Genomic DNA, 21,389 nt, shown 5'->3' on the forward strand with positions numbered 1-21,389 from the left:
GGAATCTCACAACTCAGGAGTGTTTGGCAGGACAACTGCCATAAGTTCAAAGTCAGCTTTGGCTGCAGGGTGAGATCTGGTCTCAAACTATCAAAAACCAAACACCATCAACACAACCACAAGGAGATTCTATCCCACCTCAGTCAAGCCAGAATGGCTATAGAAAAGAAAACAAATGACAACAAAACTGGTGAGGATGGATGGTGAAACAGGAGCCTTTACACCGTGTGAAACTGTAACTAGTCCAGCCTCCATGGAAATCTGTAGGGAGGTTTCTCGAAAAGCCAAAAATAGAAACTACCTTATGATCCAGCTATATCACTCCCATATACACACCCCAAAACAATCTAAGTCAGTCTCCCAACAAGAAATCTTAACGTCCATATTTATTACAGCAGCACTATTAAATATAACAGAGATATGAAACTTAGCTAGATGTCCATACAGAAATGAATGGCTAGAGAATGTGAAAACATATATATGTATATATACATATATTATATAAGACTAATAAAGACTCATAAACATGTGCACACATGCACACACACACACAATATAACAAATATAAAAGGATCTACTGTGAGGAAAGGGTATAAGTAGAAAATATAGATGCTACATGTTCTTTTTCATATGTTAACCTAATTTTATATACATACATAAATGTATTTATATCCATATATACATAAACCATAACATTATCATAAGGCTGCAACCATCTACTTATGTATATTATTGGATAAACCTCTGTGAGATTTTTTTAAATAGAGAAAATTTTAAAACAGAGGATAGAAGAATGAGTTCTTAGACTCGGGAAGCAGTAGAAGAGTCATGAGGACATAAATAAGGTTCTAAAAAGGCACCACAAAGATCCAGTTTGGAGCTGTTCTTTCTTTTTACTACAGTGGTGGAAATGTAACACTATCCAAAACTATGAAACCATATATAGCCTGACACACCAGAATGGATATAAATAAATGTGAAAAGCTAAATAAATCATGAGATTATGCCAATACCAATATCCCTAAATGGTGACATTATACTATATGTCTATACCTTATTGTTCTTGTAAAAATAAACTTTAAGCTATATTACATTCATAATTTTACACTAAAATGCTCGAAGAATTAATCCTATAACACACATTGCATAGAACAGAGTGTGTGAGAGAAAAAAAACAGAAACATCTTTTATTGGACTCTAACAAATATAATACTGATGTGTTTCCTAAAAACAAAAATAAGAAAATGTACTAGTCAAAATTTAACAGCCATTCATAAAAAAATCCAGTCAATGAAAAGTAGAAAAGAGCATCATTCTACTAAGGTGAAAATCTACAGCTGCCATCAGACTTGACTGCTGAAGACTAAATGCTTTCGGTCTAGGGACAGAACATCTCCAGTCTCACGGCGTCTATTCGTTTTTGTGCAGACTCTAGACATTCAGATTAGATCAGATAAATGAGTAAAGACTGAAGAGAAAGATGTGACACTGTATCTGTAGAACACGATGACTGCACAAAAATACTAATATCTATGAAATATATAAAAGTCTAGCGAAGTGGCACTATACACAGCTAATATGCAAACATCTATGGAAACTGAAATGACTGGAAAAATTACAGCCATGATTTCTCCTTAATATAAACTGGTTAGCCATATGGAATAAGGCCAAACAAGTGAAAAGTCATTCTTTATATAACCAATTACACAATGTTAAATTTAAAGTAGTTTGTCAAGTTTCAATTATATTGATTTCTTTTTTTGTAGTGGGAGAAGTTTGACTTCACTGTTAAAATCCCTCACTGTGGGACTCCATGTATTTTATGAATAGCTAACACAAAGACTGACTACTTAAACACTGGGCATTTTTCATTCTATTTTTTCCTTCTTTTCCAACAGCACATAACATACCTTAGATAATCTTTTGGAAGTATCACAATTTGGCTCTGTACATGGCTTGGTTCCTTTATCAGTGTCTATAGATGAAACTGAGAAAATATATTATATTTTATATTTGTTCTGATACACTATACCAAAATACTTAAATTTTGAAAAATGAAATATCACTTGTCAACTACATCTCTTCCAATAAAAAAAGTCTGGATTTTTCTAATGCTAAGTTTCTCAGCAAAACCCTAAGCCAAATATTTGTTTTCTGTAAATCAGGAAAACCTCATTTCGACAATAATCTTAGGAATTAAGTTTCTCAGTAACTGATGCTGGGATATTTTGATTTTATAGTATTTAACAACAGAATTATTTTGACTTTTACAACATAAGTATTATAACTGTGTGCATATTCATTCATTCGCTATCAATCTCTATTCATATATATTGAGTATCACTACCCTAATTCAATGCCTAGTGTATAGGTAAAAACTAAAAAGGAAAGATAAACTGTAACAACAATACAGGATTGGACTATGGTTGTGACCATTTTAACCAATATAATCATGCTTATTCATATAGGCACATATTTATTTATGCACATATAGGAGCAACTATGTGCAAACTACAATTCTATTTATTTGAGATAAATAAGTGAGCATTAGGAAAACTCAATGACAAAGCAATATTGGACTGACAAGTATCTCTGCAAGGTCACTGAGGAAACTCCTGCTGTACTAAGACTTCAATCTCAAAGCTGGGGTAAGAAACAGGCATCACAAGGATTTCCAATAGATAATCCTTACAGAGTATAATGTCAATCTCATACCCAAATACCTTGGTTAATGCCCAGTACCAATAAAAAAAATATGAAAAAAACTCTTACTTGAGACCTCAAATCTATAACTAATTCAGAAACATAGTGTTTTAATATCTTAAGACTTTTACCTTATTTTTGCAAAAAAAAAAAGGACTTAGCTTTGTCATCTTTTACAGCTAAGAGAATACAATGAAAAATGTACTTCAGTTTTCTAATTAAAATTACTTATAAAACAGTCAATATTAATTTTTTATAATTTTCCACTAATGCTACTTACATCCTTTTAGCCATTCTATACTATTTTCTGGGCAAATCCTATGTCATTTGTACGCATAATCTTTTTTTTTTAATTTATTTTAATTTATTTTGCAATACAATTCAGTTCTACATATCAGCCACGGATTCCCTTGTTTTCCCCCCTCCCGTCCCCCTCACCTTCCCCCCAACCCCCCCCCCCCCATTCCCATCTCCTCCAGGGCAAAGCCTTCCCCACAGACTGAGGTCAACCTGGTAGACTCAGTCCAGGTAGGTCTAGTCCCCTCCTCCCAGGCCGAGCCAAACAATCCTGCATAGGCCCCAGGTTTCAAACAGCCAACTCATTGTACGCATAATCTTAATTGGCTCATTTCCCCCACAACCCTTCAAACAGAAATAATTTTCCATGGAGCTGTTGAATTGCCTACATATTTACTAACTCTAATGTTCCTGAGAAGTGGCAGGTTACCTGAAACAGCACAGACTCAGAGAATAATTTTTAATATGCTCAAAGAGCTGGAGGAAATAATGGGCAAATAATAAAAAAAAAACAGAACATGTTGCCAGGAAAAGAATATTAATAACATAAATAAAACATAAAATGGAATTATAGCTGAGAGAAATTCACTAGAAGTTTATAACAACATATTTGAGCAACCTGGAGAACCAATTAGAGAACTGAAAGGTAAGTCGTCACTGAAATCTGGTCAAAGGAAAAGGGAAGGAAGTGAACAAAAGGGAAAGGGCACAAAGGATCATGAGACAAGTCTACCAACGTACACGTAAGACAAGAGTGAAGGGAGGAGAGATGCAGCATTGGAATGGTTCAGTAAAGAATGACCAAACTGTCTCAAATCTAACACGACAGACATTTGCACACACAAGCAGATGGAGCCTACATGTATACTGTGAAATATGCTATAATCAAACATCAGAAACAAAAGAGAAAGAGATAATCCCAAAAGGATCAAGGACAGGTAATGTGTTGCACATAAGGGTTATACAATACTAAACAAGAACAGGATTTAGCACTTGATTTTTTAAGGCCAGAGTGTAAATTTTCCTTAGAGACCTATCTTAAACATAAGCATACACATAAAATATAAGGAAAAGATGGAGAAAAGTACACTGCTGCTAACAGGAACACAAAAGAAGCTGGAAGACAATGCTTCTTTTGTACAAAATAGAAATCAGAATAAAAAAAAGTATTATTCCTGATTTCAAGGAATAATACAGCCATTATGTAATGACAGTAGGATTGATCATTACAAGGATTTAAGAATCCCTGTTATCTATGTTTTAAACAGTTGGATAAAGTGAAGAGCCAAGTTCAGATCCCCAGAACTCAGAAGACAATAGCAAGAGCTGGGTGGTGATGTGCATCTGTACTCCAGAACTGATGTGCACAGAAAGGCAGATCCTGGCAAGTCAGACAAGGAGAGACAGCAAAGTTCAAGTGTAGGGAAAGAACTCATGTCAAAAAGTAGATTGTAGAGTGACAGAGGATGACACTCAAGGTCAACCTCTGGCCTCCACATGTACACATAAGGTAAAAACACACACACACACACACACACACACACACACACACACACACACACACACACACACACACACAATTTGAAGAAAAACTGTAAGAAAATAGCAAAATCTAATATTATCTCTCAATATTCCTCCATATCAGTAACTGAAAAACAAAGAAACCAGAATATAAAATAGACTACGGCTAACTCATAGAGCACCTTTCAATAACTAAACAAATGATACCTAGAGATATTTTCATATAGCAATGCAGAACACATGTTATTCTCAGACTCACATAAAACTTTCACAATGAACTCTCCCCATTTGAGTCATAAAAGGCAGCTTGAAATGTTAAAGACTAGAAATCATGTAGTTTATACATCTAGACCAAAAAAAAAAAATGTTAAGCTAGAAATCAGTACCAGGAAAACAGATTGAAAATCCTCAAATACTTGGGCATGGTGAAACATATTAATGCATAATATATGAAGTATCAAAAAAGTCAATACTTTTAAGTTAATAAAAGTAAAATAAACTTACCAAAATCTGTGACATGAAATGAAAAGTAAACAGAAGTTTATACTAAAAATGTAGGTTGTTTATACCATTGAGAACAAATATTAGGAAAGCCATGGGATAGCAAATGGCTCAGTAGGTAAAGGAAGCAATCTGAGATCTGAGTTTGTTCCCAGGAGCTGGATAGATGGAGAAGGAGAGTACCAACCCTCAAAGGGGTCCTCTGGCCTCCATGTGTGCACTGGAGAATATATGCCCACACACAAATATACTGACACACAATAATAACAATATATTTTTAGACAAAAGGAAGACGTAGATTGATTTCAATAGAAGCTTATATATAAGAAACTGGAAAAACTAAAAGAAAATTCAGTTAAAAGAAAAGAGAAGAAACAATATAACAAATTAGAGTAGATATCATTAAGATGGTGAGTAGTGGGCAGGAGAGATGGCTCAGCAGTGAAGAGCTACTGCTGCTCTTCTAGTAGACCTGAGGTTCAGTTGTATATAGCGGCACTAGGTCCACATATTCCAAGCTCTTCTAACAGACAACTTTGATGGGGAAAGAGCTCAGAGGGCCTTACCATTACCATTAATAATAACAGTCAACTATGATGGGGAAAGGGCTCAGAGGGCCTTACCATTACCATTAATAATAAACTCAAGGTTTATTAGTAACCACTGGATTCCAGCAGATGGAGAAGCATAGTTTCTAGCTGCTAGTAAGCATATCAAACTGGAAAGGATAGCTCTAACCTCAGATGACACAGATAGCCCTAGTTAAACTCTGTGAGTCACAAAACAACAATTAATGAATACAAGAAAGAAATCCATAGGAAAGAATAGGGGCTGGCATGGCTGAGAATGAAATAAGGGAGGGCTATGGGGAGAGTAACTGGTATATATTGCACATGTATATAAAAATGTTAAAGAAGAAAATTTATAAATAAAGTTTACCAATGCTTACAATATATCCCAAACAATAGATGTATTTGCTCCAGAATAAGATAATGCATTAGGGATTATTTACCTAATGATATCTCACAATGAAATATTTACCCTGATATGAAACTCAGATAAATACATTGCAAGAAAGAAAAACTCCAGACCAATAACTCTTGTGAACATAGATGCAAAAAAATCTCAACAATATGAAATCAAATCCAGCAATATATCAAAAGAACAATATGACATAATCAAGTAGGGTTTACACCAGCCTCCACAAGACAATGTAAAGAGAAACAATCATGAGACCATATCACTAAGGAAAAGGGAGAGCAAGAGAGCAGCATGAACCCAATGTCATTCTTGTTCAGCATTACTAACTCGTGACTAAGGCAAATTTCTTCAGCTAGATAAAGAACAGCTGCAACAAACTGCAGTCACCACCATGCTTAAGAGCGAGAAGCCAGATGGCTTCACATAGGAACAAGGCCAAAGGACTCCCTCTTACCATTCATCACAATTCTAGGACTATAGCTAGTGCAATAAAGATAACAAAAGATGGCAGACTGCATCCAGCAGAACCACTACAGTACCTGCAGTACAGCCCTGAATAGCTGGAGAACAACCATCCTACAGAGTGAGTGCTTGCAGAGAAGCATTCCTTCCAGTAGCAAAGAAAGAAAACAGAACGGCAGAGTCTGAGGTCAATTCCAGTGGCTTCAGCCCAATGACAGAGTGCTTTATTAACATTGAGAGTGCAACTGTGGTGTCCGAACAATGGCTATGGATAGAGCACTCAGAGAGGTTCACTATATTTTAAGGAACATATTACTTAAGGAAAGGTAGACTGGGGGTTTGGGAGATGGTGAGGAGGCAAGGCATGAAAGCTGCACTACCAAGGGAGGATTAGTACTGGGGAAATCCTGTTCTCACTATTCCACCAGATCAGTGACACAGTGCCAAAAAATGCATTCCTAAAGGGCCTTGTAGACTCAGTGGCTAAGCAGTTATATGGCCAAAGGGGCCACACTGCAAGGCTTATGCTGGCAACCCAGAGCAAACATGTCACAGGACTATAGTCTAAGGCTTGGCCTTCAGAATACTTCTAAACAGAGAAGTAAAACTTTGTGGTTTTGAGTTAGAATTTATGCAGTGTTCCATGAGGTGGATATTTGGTCTGAGACACAGACCAAAGTAGACAGTGTAGAGACAGATCTGGGACCTAATACTGTCCCTTTAAGAGACTGCATATAGCAGGACCAACAGCCATGGTCCACCTCCCCCCCCCCCCCCCCCCCCGCGCCATAGAGGACTACATGAGGGCAGGCTTTATACCTCAGCAACCCAGGTCCCCAACCCATGCCCACTGACAGCTTCACACTGGCAGGCCTGGCATACACACCTCAACCCTGTGAAAAGGCTTGGCATCCACACCACATCCCCATGAAATCACACAAAACTTGCCCTGTGCCCTACTCTAGCAAGAGACTGCACAGAATCAAGCCTAGCCTCCATGGTCAGGTACAAAACCACATACAGATGGCACCTCTACCCAGATTTTTTAAGTTTTCCCAAGAACACTGCCTCCCCCAGAGTTGACAGTATGCATGTTTCTGCCTCTTGAGCTCTGGGGTTGTTTTAGGTTGACAGATTGCATTTTTTCACCTGTCTCTCTTTTCATTTTCCTTTAACCGGAACTGCTAAATTTCCCTTCTTCCCTTTTACTGTTCCTTCCTTTTACTTACTTTCCTCTCTTCATCTACTGCTCTAGTACTAATCACTGGTCTTACTGGGTTTATTCCCTTTCCATCTCTACCCTTAGTAACTAATATACTAGTATACACTACTCCGCCCTTGCTCCTTACTCCTCTAACTCACTGCAGTTGAAGGGATGGTTGTATTTAATTCACCGTTGCTGTTTTGTAGCTGGCCTATCTAGCAGCTGTGGCTGCTTTCACAGACAGTATTCTATTTTTGGAGTGGTGCTAGAGATCAACCTAAATGCCCTGAACAGGAGCTGAGGGTTTAGCTGCTTTACTCTAAGACCGGTGGGGACAAATGATACTTCAGTTTATTACAGTTCAGTCCCCCCACCCCAAACACTGAAAATACTTGCAATGAAAGAATACATGTGATAAAAGAGGCAAAATCAGTCCCAAAATGAAATCCCACATGTACAAGTTCTAATGCAGAAACACAAAGATCATGAAAAACAAGGCAACATGACTCCTCCAAACACTTTTACTTCTATAGCAATAGACTAAGGTGAGAGAAATTGAGAAAGTGACCAAAGAATTCTTAAGAACTATTCTAAGAGTGTTAAAGGAAATCAAAAAGTCACCAGGAAAATGAATGAATTCACTGAGAATACAAACAGCTAAATGTAATAACTAAACTGATGCAGAATATAAATGAGGATTTCAATAAAGAAATAGAAACAGAGAAAAATGAAGTTGAAATTTTGGAAATTGAAAAGCTCAGTCGATAAAATTTAAAAAAAAATATAACACCTGGTCAATCGATAAACAGAAGTTAGAACTTCAGAGCTTGAAGACAGAGGTAAACAAGTAAGAATAATCGAACAATGACAACTATAAAATAATAAAGTATACCATAATATAAAAGATCTGTGGCTGATTTTCTTAATATGATGATGTCCACTCGCAACAATATTCCATAAAATGACATGATTTCATTCCTCTTTATTATTTTGTTAAACCCTCACATATCAAAGGCATAAAGTCAAATCCAGACCTCCCTATTTACAGAAATTAACTCAAAATGCATCTTAATGTCATCAGAAAAAAAATGAACTAAAAGGTGACAGCCCTTAATGACCTCAGATTTCTAAATGTAACATTAAAAGCACAAAAAGAAATAAAAAATCCCCACAATCTAAAAGGTAAAAAAGAATGAGTTAACAATTTCCCAAAAAGATAAATGAAGGACCACTGAACACACTTTAAAAAATACTCAGGTGGAGCTCCAGGAGTCCAATCACCGAGAGAGAGGAGGGATTGTATGAGCAAGAATTGTTGAGACCATGATTGGAAAAAGCACAGGGACAAACAGCCAAACTAGTGGGAACACATGAACTATGAACCAATAGCTGAGGAGCCCCCATGGAACTGGATCAGGCCCTCTGGATAAGTGAGACAGTAGATTAGTTTGAACTGTTTGGGAGGCCCCTAGGCAGTGGGATCAGGCTGGTCCTGTTCTTAGTGCATGAGCTGGCTTTTTGGAGCCTGGGGCCTATTTTGGGACACTTTGCTCAGCCTGGGTGAAGAGAGAAGGGGACTGGACCGGCCTCAACTGAATCTACCAGGCTGAGCTGAATCCCCAGGGGAGTCCTTACCCTGGAGGAGGTGGGAATGGGGGATGGATTGGGGGGAGGGCGGGGGCGGGGGGCAGGAGGAGGGAAGACAGGGGAATCCGTGGCTGATATGTAAAATTAGATTAATTATAAAATTTAAAAAAAGTTTATTGGAGGAAATAGCTTTTCAGCCAAGACATAAAGAAGAATACTAAGATTTGAAATTGCAAGGAGGATGAAGGAAATCTCAGGTGGAGGGATGTAGTAGGGTAAGCCCATAGGGTCAAGAAAACTGGCTCAAACAAGTTGCCAAGGCATGTACATAATGTACTTCCTTATGAATCAACCTGGAATCTGTCCAAGGGCCTAGCAACAGGAGCTGTCAGAGTTCCTGATTGTACCCAGCCAATGGGGGATGACCACGCAACACCACCAGATTGGGACACAACTTGGGTGCTGGGAAGAGGATATATAGGCCTTCCCTGTTATTGAATAAAGGAGTTTGCTGTTTGCCTTCAAAAAAAAATACTCAAAAGTATTAGTCATTTGAGGAAGCACAAAGCTGGATCCTAACTGCAATATTTACAGTGGATGTCATCTCTTCCCTATGATAAACTCAAATGTAAGCTTTCTAAGAGCTTGTCCATCCATTAAAACAACCAGGAAACAAAGATTCATGAAGCTTCTGTACACTAATAATGTGTCCTTGACAGGCTAGAGCAAAGCTTAGGCTCATCATCTGACTTGAAGTTGGTAAAAAACTGTTGAAATTTTCCTGAAGAAGAGAAAAGCAAGAATTACAGAAGACAAGAGTTTATCTTGATCTTGCCTCTCTACTGTCTCTACCAAAATTAAACTCTAGACAACAAATACAGGAGAAAGAGAGGGGAAAGAGGAGGAGAAGGACATCCTACGAACCGCATGGATGCGTATTCCTGAGACTATGTGCCTTCTGTCTCCAGAATTAATGATAACACATTCAACGGGATGAAGTGTCTGGTCTACAGTGTTAACCGCCTTACAAGCAGATGCGTGCAGTTCCACTAACTGACACTATAACTGAATACTACAGGTCCTTACTCAAACGTCCATTCAACAGTACAGTGTCACAGCACACTGCCCACTAACAGCATGAATCAGCAGGATTTTATTTAGAGGGTTATTAGCACTAAGTCAAACTCGAGGGGAAGAAATACATTTAGATTTGTAACATTCATATTCTAATAACAGTTGGTTGTGTTCCCAAATTGTCTTTCTTAAAGGTATTTTGTATATTTACCTGAAAATGTGAAGAATAATTCATTTTGCAAACCAGCTCTTTGCATTTTAATACGATGGCATTCAGACTTAAGCAAGGAAACTTCACAGGAAAGGTCAAGAACCAGTTTACTTAAAATCTGAAGAAGTTTCTTCTCAAAAGAAATGTTATAGATACTATTGCAGGGAGCTGCGTGGTATCGAGCTGTGAACTGGTAATAAAAATGAGGTTCACGATAAGCTACAAAGATTAAAAAGAAAAGACAAAAACATGATCATTCAAGCAATTCAAATGCATTGTTACTATTTTAAATAAATAACTATTTGGAACAAATTCATATTCATTCCCTATAAACAGCTACATTCGCCTTCCTTAACAAACACCTACCTCATAGTAACTGTATTAAATATTATCACAGGGACTCTAAGACAGTGATTCTTTTAAGATTCACATTATTATTATGGTATCTAGAACAAAGAAATCAAGACACAAGAATTTTGTCATGTGTACTGCCCATGCCACTAAAGCTAAGATTCAAACCTAGGAAGGCTGGTCTCAATACACGGCTGCTCAAATGCTGGCATCATTCCTTTGAAATTTTATATTTTAGAAGAAATCACACTGCTCTGTTTTAAAATATTAAATCTTAGAAGAAATTCCAGAGATATAATTAGCAACAATACTTCTCAAAATATCCTTCTGGTAATATACAGTTAGTTTTACTTAATTCCAGTACAATATCTGGAATTGAAGACACACATATTTAAAGCAGATCTCAAAATCTCACTGGAAAGACACAATAAATCTAAAAATGAAAATAAATCCCTAATAACTAAAACATTAAAAGGTCATCTTGTGAGACAAAAGTTCTTTTGCAGCTTCTGTCAATCATGGGCATCCTCCCAGACTGCTTCTGGATCACATTTTGAGCAACAGCTCCCTATTCATACAGATGTCCCTTACCACTGTCCATTTTCCTACCTGTACTTAAGTTAAACACACTTACTGTTGTCAGACGTAGTACAGAGATTGACAGGAACCTACTAGCTTCATGAACACAAGGGAAAGCTGAAGACTATCAACACCCTAACTTCAAGAAAATACAAATCAGAACTTTTAATTTTTTAGAAAGACATAAAAGAAAACCGCTGTAGGAGGTATTAAAATAAATTTAAAATCTAATACAATGATTAAAATATAATTCATAAAACATGATGAGCTTTAAGGCAAATGGTTGGAAAATAAGGAAAGTAACAGACAGGCACAATGGTACATACCTGTACTTCCAGCATTCATGAGACCGAAGCAGGAGGAATGCACAAATGGGTTGGAAATTAAATTAGAGTAGATGCAAGTATTTAGAAATGATAGATAAGCGTATAAACAGCGAAGGATACAATCAAAATAATAACAGCAAACATTTATCTTTAACTATAATTACCAAGATAATTTTTTTTAAAAAATGAACTACTAAGCCAAACAGTTTAAAAAAACACTACTACAGTTAGCACAGGAAAGGAGGAACCAAGAAGAAGCAGATGAGAAATAGAAATGCATTACTAAAATACGGAAAACAGCTCATTTAGGTGAGAAGATAGAAAAGCAATAAACCCATTACAAAACATCAAGATAACAGAAAGCCAAGTCCCATCCAGTTTTCCCTCTTGACTAGGAAACTGAAGCTATTAATACTTAAAGTTATTACTGAAAGGCGTCTGTTGATTGTTGTCATTTGCTGCTCTTTTGCTGTTTATGCCCTTATTCTTACTTTGTATTTTGGTAATAATGCCTTCATTTGTTTTCTTTCTGTAGCCTTTCAGAAAGAAAGGCAGAGGAGGCAGAGAAGATGATACAGAGAGAGGGGGAGGAAGGAGAGATAAACAACACTAAGGATTTTTGATAAGCCATGATAAAACATACTAGTTTATAAATTATATATATACAGACATACATACTCATGCACACATACAACTCTGTGAGTGCGTGTGAGTGTGTGTGTGTGTGTGTGTGTATGTGTGTGTGTGTGTGTGTGTGTGTGTGTGTGTGTGTGTAATAATACTAACTATAGACAAAGGGGTCATGAATTCTAGAGAATGAGAAGTATATGAGAGGAGTTGAGGGAGGAGAAGGAGGAATAGCAACAGTGTAAATGTACTACTTATTTATAAATTAAGTACTGTCAAAAGTTAATTTTTAAAAAGAACATACGAATTTTCAAATACAGGAAAAAGTCTGTAGCTCCATCTTCTTTTCAGCAGCATGCAGGGAGATTTGTGAGAGATTAGAAAGGGCACAAGTTTTGTGATCCAAAAGAAGTTAAGGTGTCTTTGAAATGTGAGCACCAGAAAGAAACTGGGGAAGGGGGGACATGATCGAGCAGGAAAAAGGCAGCTGGAGACACAGTCATGCTACAGTGGAAAGAGGCTTATGTGAAATTTTAGGACTTCTGCACAGCAAAAGAAACAAAGTGGAACTACTTCAGACACAGGGTTAATATACAGAATACCAAAGAAACGCAAAAAAAAAAAAAATCAAACTGTAAAACAAACTGTCAATCAGTAAGTGTGCTAATGAACTTAATAGAGAGTTCTCAAAAGAAAATATAAATGACAAAAAAATATTTTTAAGAGTTCAACACCTGTAGCCATTACAAAAAGGCAAATTAAAATTACTTTGAGATTCTATCTCATCCCAGTTTGAATGGCCTTCATTAAGGAAAAAAAATCACAACAAATGCTGGTGAAGATATGGGTAAGATGATCTCTATTCCCTGTTGCTGCTGGGAGTGTAGAGTGATGCAGCCACTATGGAAAGCTATATGGAGGAGCCTCAAAAAACTAAAAAGAACTATAACAACCCAGCTACTCTTGGGTATCTAAGCAAAGAACACACCACAGAGATGCTTGCATAGCTGTATTTATTGCTATATTAATGTAATAGCTAGGAAACAAACAGAAACAGAAACAGACTGGGTGTCCATCAACAGTTAAATGGATAAAGGAAATATAACACACAATGGAACTTTATTTAGTTATGAAAAATGCAATTATGAAATTTAAGGAAAATAGATATACCCCGAAATTATTTAACAAGGTCACCCAGACTCAGAAAGGCAAGTACCACTTTCTTTCTCATGTTCATAGCCTATATTGTAATTTTTGTACACATATATATGTATATGTACAGGGTAGTTACAGTTCATGAAGCTAAAAAGGGGATCATATGGAAAACATGGAGGGCTTAAAGGATAGAGGAAGAAAAAAAGAAGGGCAATCAGAAATACATGACATGAAGATGGGAGGTAAAAAAAGGGAATGGTGGAAGAGAATGGAAAAAAATAAAGCACACCTGTAAGTGACAAATGCAGCCCTCTCCTGTATATAATTTCAAAGAAAAAAGAAGTAAAATAAGTGCATACAATACTACTATGAGAATTTGGTGGTTTCAGTTGTTAGGCAATAAGAGAAATATAAGCTAAATAGTTAACAACTTTTTTTTTTTTTTTTTTTTTTTGGTTTTTCGAGACAGGGTTTCTCTGTGTAGCTTTGCGCCTTTCCTGGAACTCGCTTTGGAGACCAGGCTGGCCTCGAACTCACAGAGATCCGCCTGGCTCTGCCTCCCGAGTGCTGGGATTAAAGGCGTGCGCCACCACCGCCCAGCTAACAACTTTTTATTTAAAAACGATATATAACACTGTAAGCCAGAGTTGGACAGTGCTTAGGTGGGGACCATTTCCAAGAGAAACAAGACATAAGCATTCCTCACTCTAGTCCTAGTTGCCAGCTGTACTACACAAATGTATGCTCCCTTGGTGTTTAAAAAGTTTACATAAAAGCACAACATTCCTGGTACATACTATGTATATGGTGAATTTTCCCTGTCATTATAATTTTTACAAACCACTTCTCAGGCATAAATATCTTTACTAGCTTATGAAAACATGCTCTTGCAGCAAATGGTGAAGTGTATGTGTGATAAGATACAGGAAACAACAATATGGAGATAAAATATGACCACTTAAAAATCTAAAATATGACTTGCCTAACTAAAATCATGTCATTTATCATAACAATGTCTCCCTCTCAGAAATACAGAGTAGCATTTTTGAGTAAGCAAAATGTTGTCAGGAAACCATTAATAAATGGCATGTTGGCTCTAAAAACAATAGCATGTATATTTCCTATTGCTACTATAACACACACATTAGTTTAGAGATAACATGTTTATTGTCTTTCAGTTCTGAAGAACACAAATATGAAAGTCTTGGTAGACTAAAATCATATGTAAGGAGACCACTTATTGAGCACTACATGACTGGAAGATGCTTAGATTGGGCACATGGAACTCCTGTCTCCAATGTAAAAGACAGTCACTTGACCCCTTCCTTGTTACCACATCTCCCTTTTCTGACTTTGTCCTTATACTTCTTTCTATATAACCTTATAGTCAGGCATGGTAGCACACACAGAATCCCAGCACTAAGGATGGAGAGTTGCTCTGAGTTCTGCCCAGCAAGGGCTGGAGTGAGTTGTGTCTCAAAACAAACCCCTTATGATTACACTAGGCTCACTCACTCAGTTCAGCACTATGACCTTTACACTCCATCATCAACTTGCCTAAATTTGGAATAACACAGGAGATACACCTCTGGGATGTCTGTGAGGATGTTTCCAGAAGACTTTAACTGAGAACTAAGATCCACCCCAAATGGTGACATCATCTCATGCACTGGGATCCCAGACTAGATAAGAAATGGGAACAAAGATATAATATAAAAGAAAAGAATGAGCACAGTATTAATCTCACTGCTCTGTAAGTCATATTTCCTGCACCATGCCTTCTTGCTGTGATGGTCTAAAGGCCTTTTAAACTAGTATTGAAAATATTCCCTCCTTCCTGAATGGTTCTTGTCAGGTGTTCCTCCTAAGAGCAAGAAAAATGACTAATATAAGATAGTCCCTCCATGGTAAGAGCCTTAATTTAATTAATTACAGGGTCAAGTCCCTTTCATCATGTATGCTTATACTCACATGCTCTGAAGATAACATGAAGACCTCTTTCCCTGCCATTTTTCAGTCTACTATACAGGGTCCCAGCAGTTTGATTAAACTTGTAAGTAACTGTAGTTTATATTATTATTTCTCTTATTTCACATCAAATCAGCCCTCTCAATTTTATTCCTCAGTAGAATATTCTAAGATGAGAGATTTATAGTATGCTTCCTGCTCCTAATAAAGAGATGAGGTAAACCATCAACCATGACACACAGAATTGAAAAGCAATTCAAACTACGATCATTATTATCACTGTGATTTGAAAACATGGCTCTGTACGGGGCTTTAACTGGCTGACTAAAATGACTAAAAGGCTGCTTTGGTGACCAGTCTGTCCCCTTGCTGTTAAGACATACACCACAACTTGGTTGAGTAGGAATTATTTTAATTAGAATACTAAAAACAGTAAAGTTCTTTTTTTCAATCTTGTTAAAAACATAAGCTTTAAAACAATGTCTTTTAAAAAAACTACCCTCTTAAATTCCTAATAGCAGAAATTAGAAACATCTAGATGTACCTCAACAGAAGAATAGATAAAGAAAATATGGTATATTAACATAATGGAATATTAGCCATTAAAAACGACATCATGAAATTTGCAGGCTAATGGATGGAACTAGAAAGAAAACAAACTAAGTGAGATATCCCAGACCCAGAAAGAGAAATATGGTGTGTATTCACTTATAAGTAGATAGTAGCTGTTAAGGCAATGATACCCAAGCTACAATCCACAGAACCACAGCAGGTAGAATAAGGGACTAGTGGGAACAGGTTGGTCTTGTTAGGAAAGGAAAATGGGATAGAGATGGATGGAAATAGTGTTGGAATGAGATCAAGTGAGAAGGTGGAGAGGATGGGGCTGCCAGAGGGACTACGGGGAGAGACAGCTAACGTTAGGGGCTATTTGAGGGGTAGTATGGAAACCTAACACAGTATAAACTTCCTGAAATATACACATATATGAAAGTGATTTAAATGAAATCACCAAATTTCGGGGAGACAGCGTCACAACTGGCTATCTCTTGTCATGAAATGAAGCTTCCAGTACCAAGACTGGATTACATCTGATTGAGTTGTTCGCTGAAGGGGCCCCCATAGGACTCCCAGTACAACCCAGATTATTTCCAAAACTGTAAGCTGCTCTCCACAAACTGACAGCAAGGCTCCATGCTGAAGATAACACCTACACAACTCTTTGAACATGGTGATTTCAAGCCAGTGACTATATATAGCCTTCATCCCTACATTACAGCATCTTTGGTACAGGAAAGTACTCTGCATGCCCTCAAAAGAGAAAATTAAACACTAAGCAAGCCACAAACCCTTTATCTACAATGGCATACTACCTGCAAAATATGCTGGGGCAATGGTGGCACAAAGCTTGTGGAAGTAACTAACCAATAACTGATTTGACTTAAGGCCCACTCCAGAAGATGAAAACAACATCCACCCAACATTGTTTGTGTGACCAAGAATCTGAGACTAGACAGGACTCAAGAACCTAGAGTAAAACCGAATAATACTGAGAGAGAGAGAGAGAGAGAGAGAGAGAGAGAGAGAGAGAGAGAGAGAGAGAGAGAGAGAGAGAGAGAGAGAACGAGAACAAAATGACTCGTAATGATATTCTGCTGCACTCACTGTTCAGCCATCATCAGAGACACTTTCTCCTGCAGCAGTTGGGAACAAATATAGAGATCCATAGAAAAACATTACCCAGAGAGTGTAATGGAACACTTAGCCTGAAATGGGATGTCTCCATCAAATCCCTCCCCTCGGGGCTTAGGGAACCCTGAGGAAGAAGAGTCAGAAGGATTGTAAGAACCAGGGGTTATGGAAGACACCAAGAAAACAAAGCCCTCTAAACCAATGTGAGCAAAGCCCATAGGAACTCACAAAGACTGAAGCAGCATGCACAAGGCCTGCACAGATCTGCACCAGGTCCTTGGTGCTTATATTACGGCTTCCAGTTTAGTATTTTTATGGGATTCCTGAGTGTGCGAACGACTGGGTCTCTGATTCTTGTGCCTTCTCTTGGGCTCTTTTCCTTCTGTTGGTTTGTCTTGTCCAACTTTGATATGATAGTTTTTGTTTTATCATATGTTTTGTTATATTTTTAAGTTAATTAATAAAAAAGAAAGAAGGGAGGGAGAGAAGGAAGGGAGGAAACCTAGCCACTAGGGTAAAGGATAACAACTGAACTATCATTTATACCTGGTGGGAGAAGGAAAATGAGTCATCTCCAATGGAGTAACACTAGGTATATCAACCACTCCAGGGCAAGCCTCATGTCCAGAAATAGTTGACGTATAATTAATGGACTCCATAGGTTCGTGTGCTTTTATTTGGCTACAGTTATCAGGGTTTTGGTTTGTTTTTTTTGTTTGTTTGTTTGGGGGTGGTGCTTTATTTTGTTTTCTTTGTTTGAGGGGTTCTGTTGTTGTATTGGTTATTTTGTTTTTTGAGAAAGAACTTAAGGTAGAGTGAGTAGGACGGGGGAGAGGATCTGGAAGAAGTTGGGGGAGGAGAAGAATATGATCAAAATATATTTAAATTTAAGAAATGTTTTAAATAATAAAAATATATAAAATAACAAGTCTGTTAAAATATTTAAGTATTTTAAAACATTAAGATATGTTAAAACATAATTAAATTTGCTTCTTACCATAAATAACATACTTCAGTTGAAGATTTTTAACAACTTCTTCCACAGTCGGTTTGTACTCCAGGAAACACGTATAAACCCCACTCATGGTCTCCTCAAAGTTCTGAAATATGAGGCTTCCTGTGGATGTCACTTGTGCAGTGCTGTTTTCTAATAAAGGTATAATATACAGCAACTTAAATCACAACAGGGAGACAAAATACCAAACACTTAAAGCAATCTAAAAACACTCAAAATTTATGTCCACAAAAAGGAGTTACACAAAGTTAGTCAATATATTTGATGTTTATTATCAGCGGATGCTAGGATGACTTAAAATCAAATTTCCACCAACCAGAGTTCGCCAATTGTGGGATGTCCAAGTCAGTGGTTCCCAACCTGTTGGCTGCAATCCCTTTGGGGGATCAAATGACCCTTTCATGGGGTCACATATCAGATATACTGCATATCAGATATTTACAGTGGGGGGGTTCGCCAATATGAGGAACTGTATTAAAGAGTCATAGCATTAAGAAGGTTAAGGACCACTGGTCTAAGTAGTAAGAGACTAAGAATGACATATGGACATAAAGCACTCCTAGTATTCTCCTTACATTGAAAGAGATGCTATCATGTCGTGGAATATTACTTTCACTAGGCAAAGATGTGTTACATTTGTTTTATGCTGCAGAATACTACTTTAACTGTGTAAAGATGTGTTACTTTTGTTTATGCTGCCTCTGTTTAATTATGTAAAGATGTGTCACACTTGTTTCACCTTGCCTGCCTAAGGTACCTGATTGGTCTAAGAAAAAGCTGAACAGCCAATAGCTAGGCAGGAGAGGGATAGGTGGAGCTATAACAGGCAAAGAGAATTAGCAGGAGAAGAAATCTAGGCTCCAAAAGAAAGCAAGAAAAGAAGGAGGAGGAGAGAATGAGGAGAAAGAGAGGGACAGGCCTAGGCAAGAAGCTAGGCAGCTGCCAGCCAGACAAGAGAAGCAGAGAAAGTAAGACATACAGAAATAAAAGTAAAAAGCCCTCAGGCAAAAGGTAGATAAAGAGAGACAGGTTAATTTAAGTTAAAAGAGCTAGCCAGAAATGAGCCTAAGCTAGGCCAAGCATTCATAACTAATAAGTCTCTGTGTCATGATTTGGGAGTTGGTTGATTGCCCCAAAGAAAAAGCCTAGCACTATCAGAAATATAGTACTATTCTATGAAAGTTTATACACAGATATATGCAGTGCATTTATGCATATATAGTACAAACAACATGTATATACAAAATATATATTTTATATATTTATTTAACTATACCATAAATAAGATTTACATAGTTTAAGGATGAGTTATAGAATCTTCCAATTTGCACATGAAATTGTGTACCCAAAACAAAGTCTATTACAGTATAGCCATTAACATCTAGGATTTCTTATCACTACACAGAATGGTACACAAAACAATGAATTGTTTCAAACACTGAGGGTTACAGAAGTAGATAAATGGAAAATTAGATTATCAGACTTGTCAATCAATCATAGTGTTGCTGTGTTAGGAAAAAGAATGGGATGTAAGCTCCCTCTTTGCTTCAGCATAAGTATTATATTGGAAGAAAACTATGCTGTCAAATGGAGAGTAAACCTATTCTTGAGATATTAAGATATAGATGTGAAGGCTCTATTCTCTCTCACAAATTGTACAACCATGGGTAGCCACTTCATCTTCTGAAGTCCAGTTTATTTGTGAAGAATGACAAGATATAGCTGCCTAACTCACAGGGTTGTTCAATTCAGCAAATATAATAAATCATTAAACAGACAGGTTGTTATTCTGAAAGTTCATAACTACAGTTTTGTGTCATAAAACTTTCAGATACTAACATTTTCTTAATTAAGAACTGAATACTCCATTCATTAGAATTGAAAGTATTATCTCAGGAAATGACTGCATATCTTTTTTCCATTTTAAGTAAATGATTTAATAATTATATATTTTTAAACACTAAAGCAAAATGCCAGAATGCTCTTAGCACTGACATTTTTATTATATGAAAATCCCTGCTGCATATTTTGAAGGAGAAATGAATAGACAGATATACCCACCCTCAAGGACTTTACATAGAGAATTATGCCTTGAGATCTCCATTTATATATCCTGGATGAAGCTGAAAATGTAATATAAAAGAATATATTTGTTTTAATGCCTACTTGTTCATGAATATCTTCTGAAGAAAGATTACATATTTATCTTAACATGCTCTTCTTAAAGATATCAATAATTTAAGTGGTTCGTATATATTTCAGAAAACATAGTATTATAATAATTTTTAAAAAATTTAAATAACACATCATCAATGAAGTTACGTATTCCTTAGTAATAATTCAAAATGAAATTTTCCTATACCAGAAGTGTCAATAAATATATAAATATACTTATGTATATATGCACTGTATTTGGTACAGATGATATAAGAAAGGATAAGAACTCACGTTACAACAGCTATTTAGTAAACAACTTTTGTTTTACATCCTATTCTGTAAAGAAAATCTGTTAATGAGTAAATTCTAATAGCCTTCCTTCTGGGCACATTTCATATGCAGAATATAAGCTTACTGAAAATATAACTCAATATTAAATATAAATATTATTTTATGGTAAATAAGTATATACACAAAAACACATTTTGTATATACATATATATGTTGTGTATAATATATGTGTATGCACATTGCATGTATGTGTGTATATTCACATATATATGTGTGCTATATTTTATAGCATCTCTTTCAATGCCAGGAGTATAAAGACAGCAAGGCTAAACAGGAAAGCCAGAAAATGAAACAGCATACAATCTATAACAGAGTGCCCTCTGGTTACTTTTAAGTTTTGAAGAGTTAAGAAACATTTTGAAAACATAGGCAGAGAATTTCATACTCAATATAAATATCAACCCTATAATATCAGTGATCATTCACAGATCCTTAAGCGATTAAGTTTAAGTGGAAATTCACAAAGTCAATAGCTATGTATTTCACACAGAAAATATAGGGTTAAATATAAGAAATCACACAACACAGATACTTATTAATTAATCATTTCATTTAAATTGGTCCTTATACCTTCCTAGCTTTGTTATCCAAATACCCATAGTTTGACCACAACTGTAGAAGGCCATG

General features: G+C 36.5%; 2 protein-coding genes across 3 annotated transcripts in view; one reads left to right on the forward strand and one right to left on the reverse strand.

Moving 5' to 3' along the window:
* Positions 1-21,389, forward strand: part of Spata48 (spermatogenesis associated 48) — a 231,351-nt gene that overhangs the window by 90,857 nt on the left and 119,105 nt on the right. The window lies entirely within an intron of this gene.
* Positions 1-21,389, reverse strand: part of Zpbp (zona pellucida binding protein) — a 153,973-nt gene that overhangs the window by 72,336 nt on the left and 60,248 nt on the right. For both annotated transcript variants that reach the window (XM_052734501.1, XM_052734500.1), the window contains 3 exons: positions 18,237-18,386; positions 10,542-10,760; positions 1,911-1,987 (listed from right to left, as the gene is read on the reverse strand). In XM_052734501.1, coding sequence (XP_052590461.1) covers positions 1,911-1,987; positions 10,542-10,760; positions 18,237-18,386 — 446 coding nt within the window. The remainder of the gene's footprint in view (positions 1-1,910; positions 1,988-10,541; positions 10,761-18,236; positions 18,387-21,389) is intronic.

Source organism: Peromyscus californicus, unplaced genomic scaffold (assembly GCF_007827085.1).
Source record: "Peromyscus californicus insignis strain IS unplaced genomic scaffold, ASM782708v3 Scaffold_13__1_contigs__length_99412109, whole genome shotgun sequence".
Classification (NCBI taxonomy): domain Eukaryota; kingdom Metazoa; phylum Chordata; class Mammalia; order Rodentia; family Cricetidae; genus Peromyscus; species Peromyscus californicus.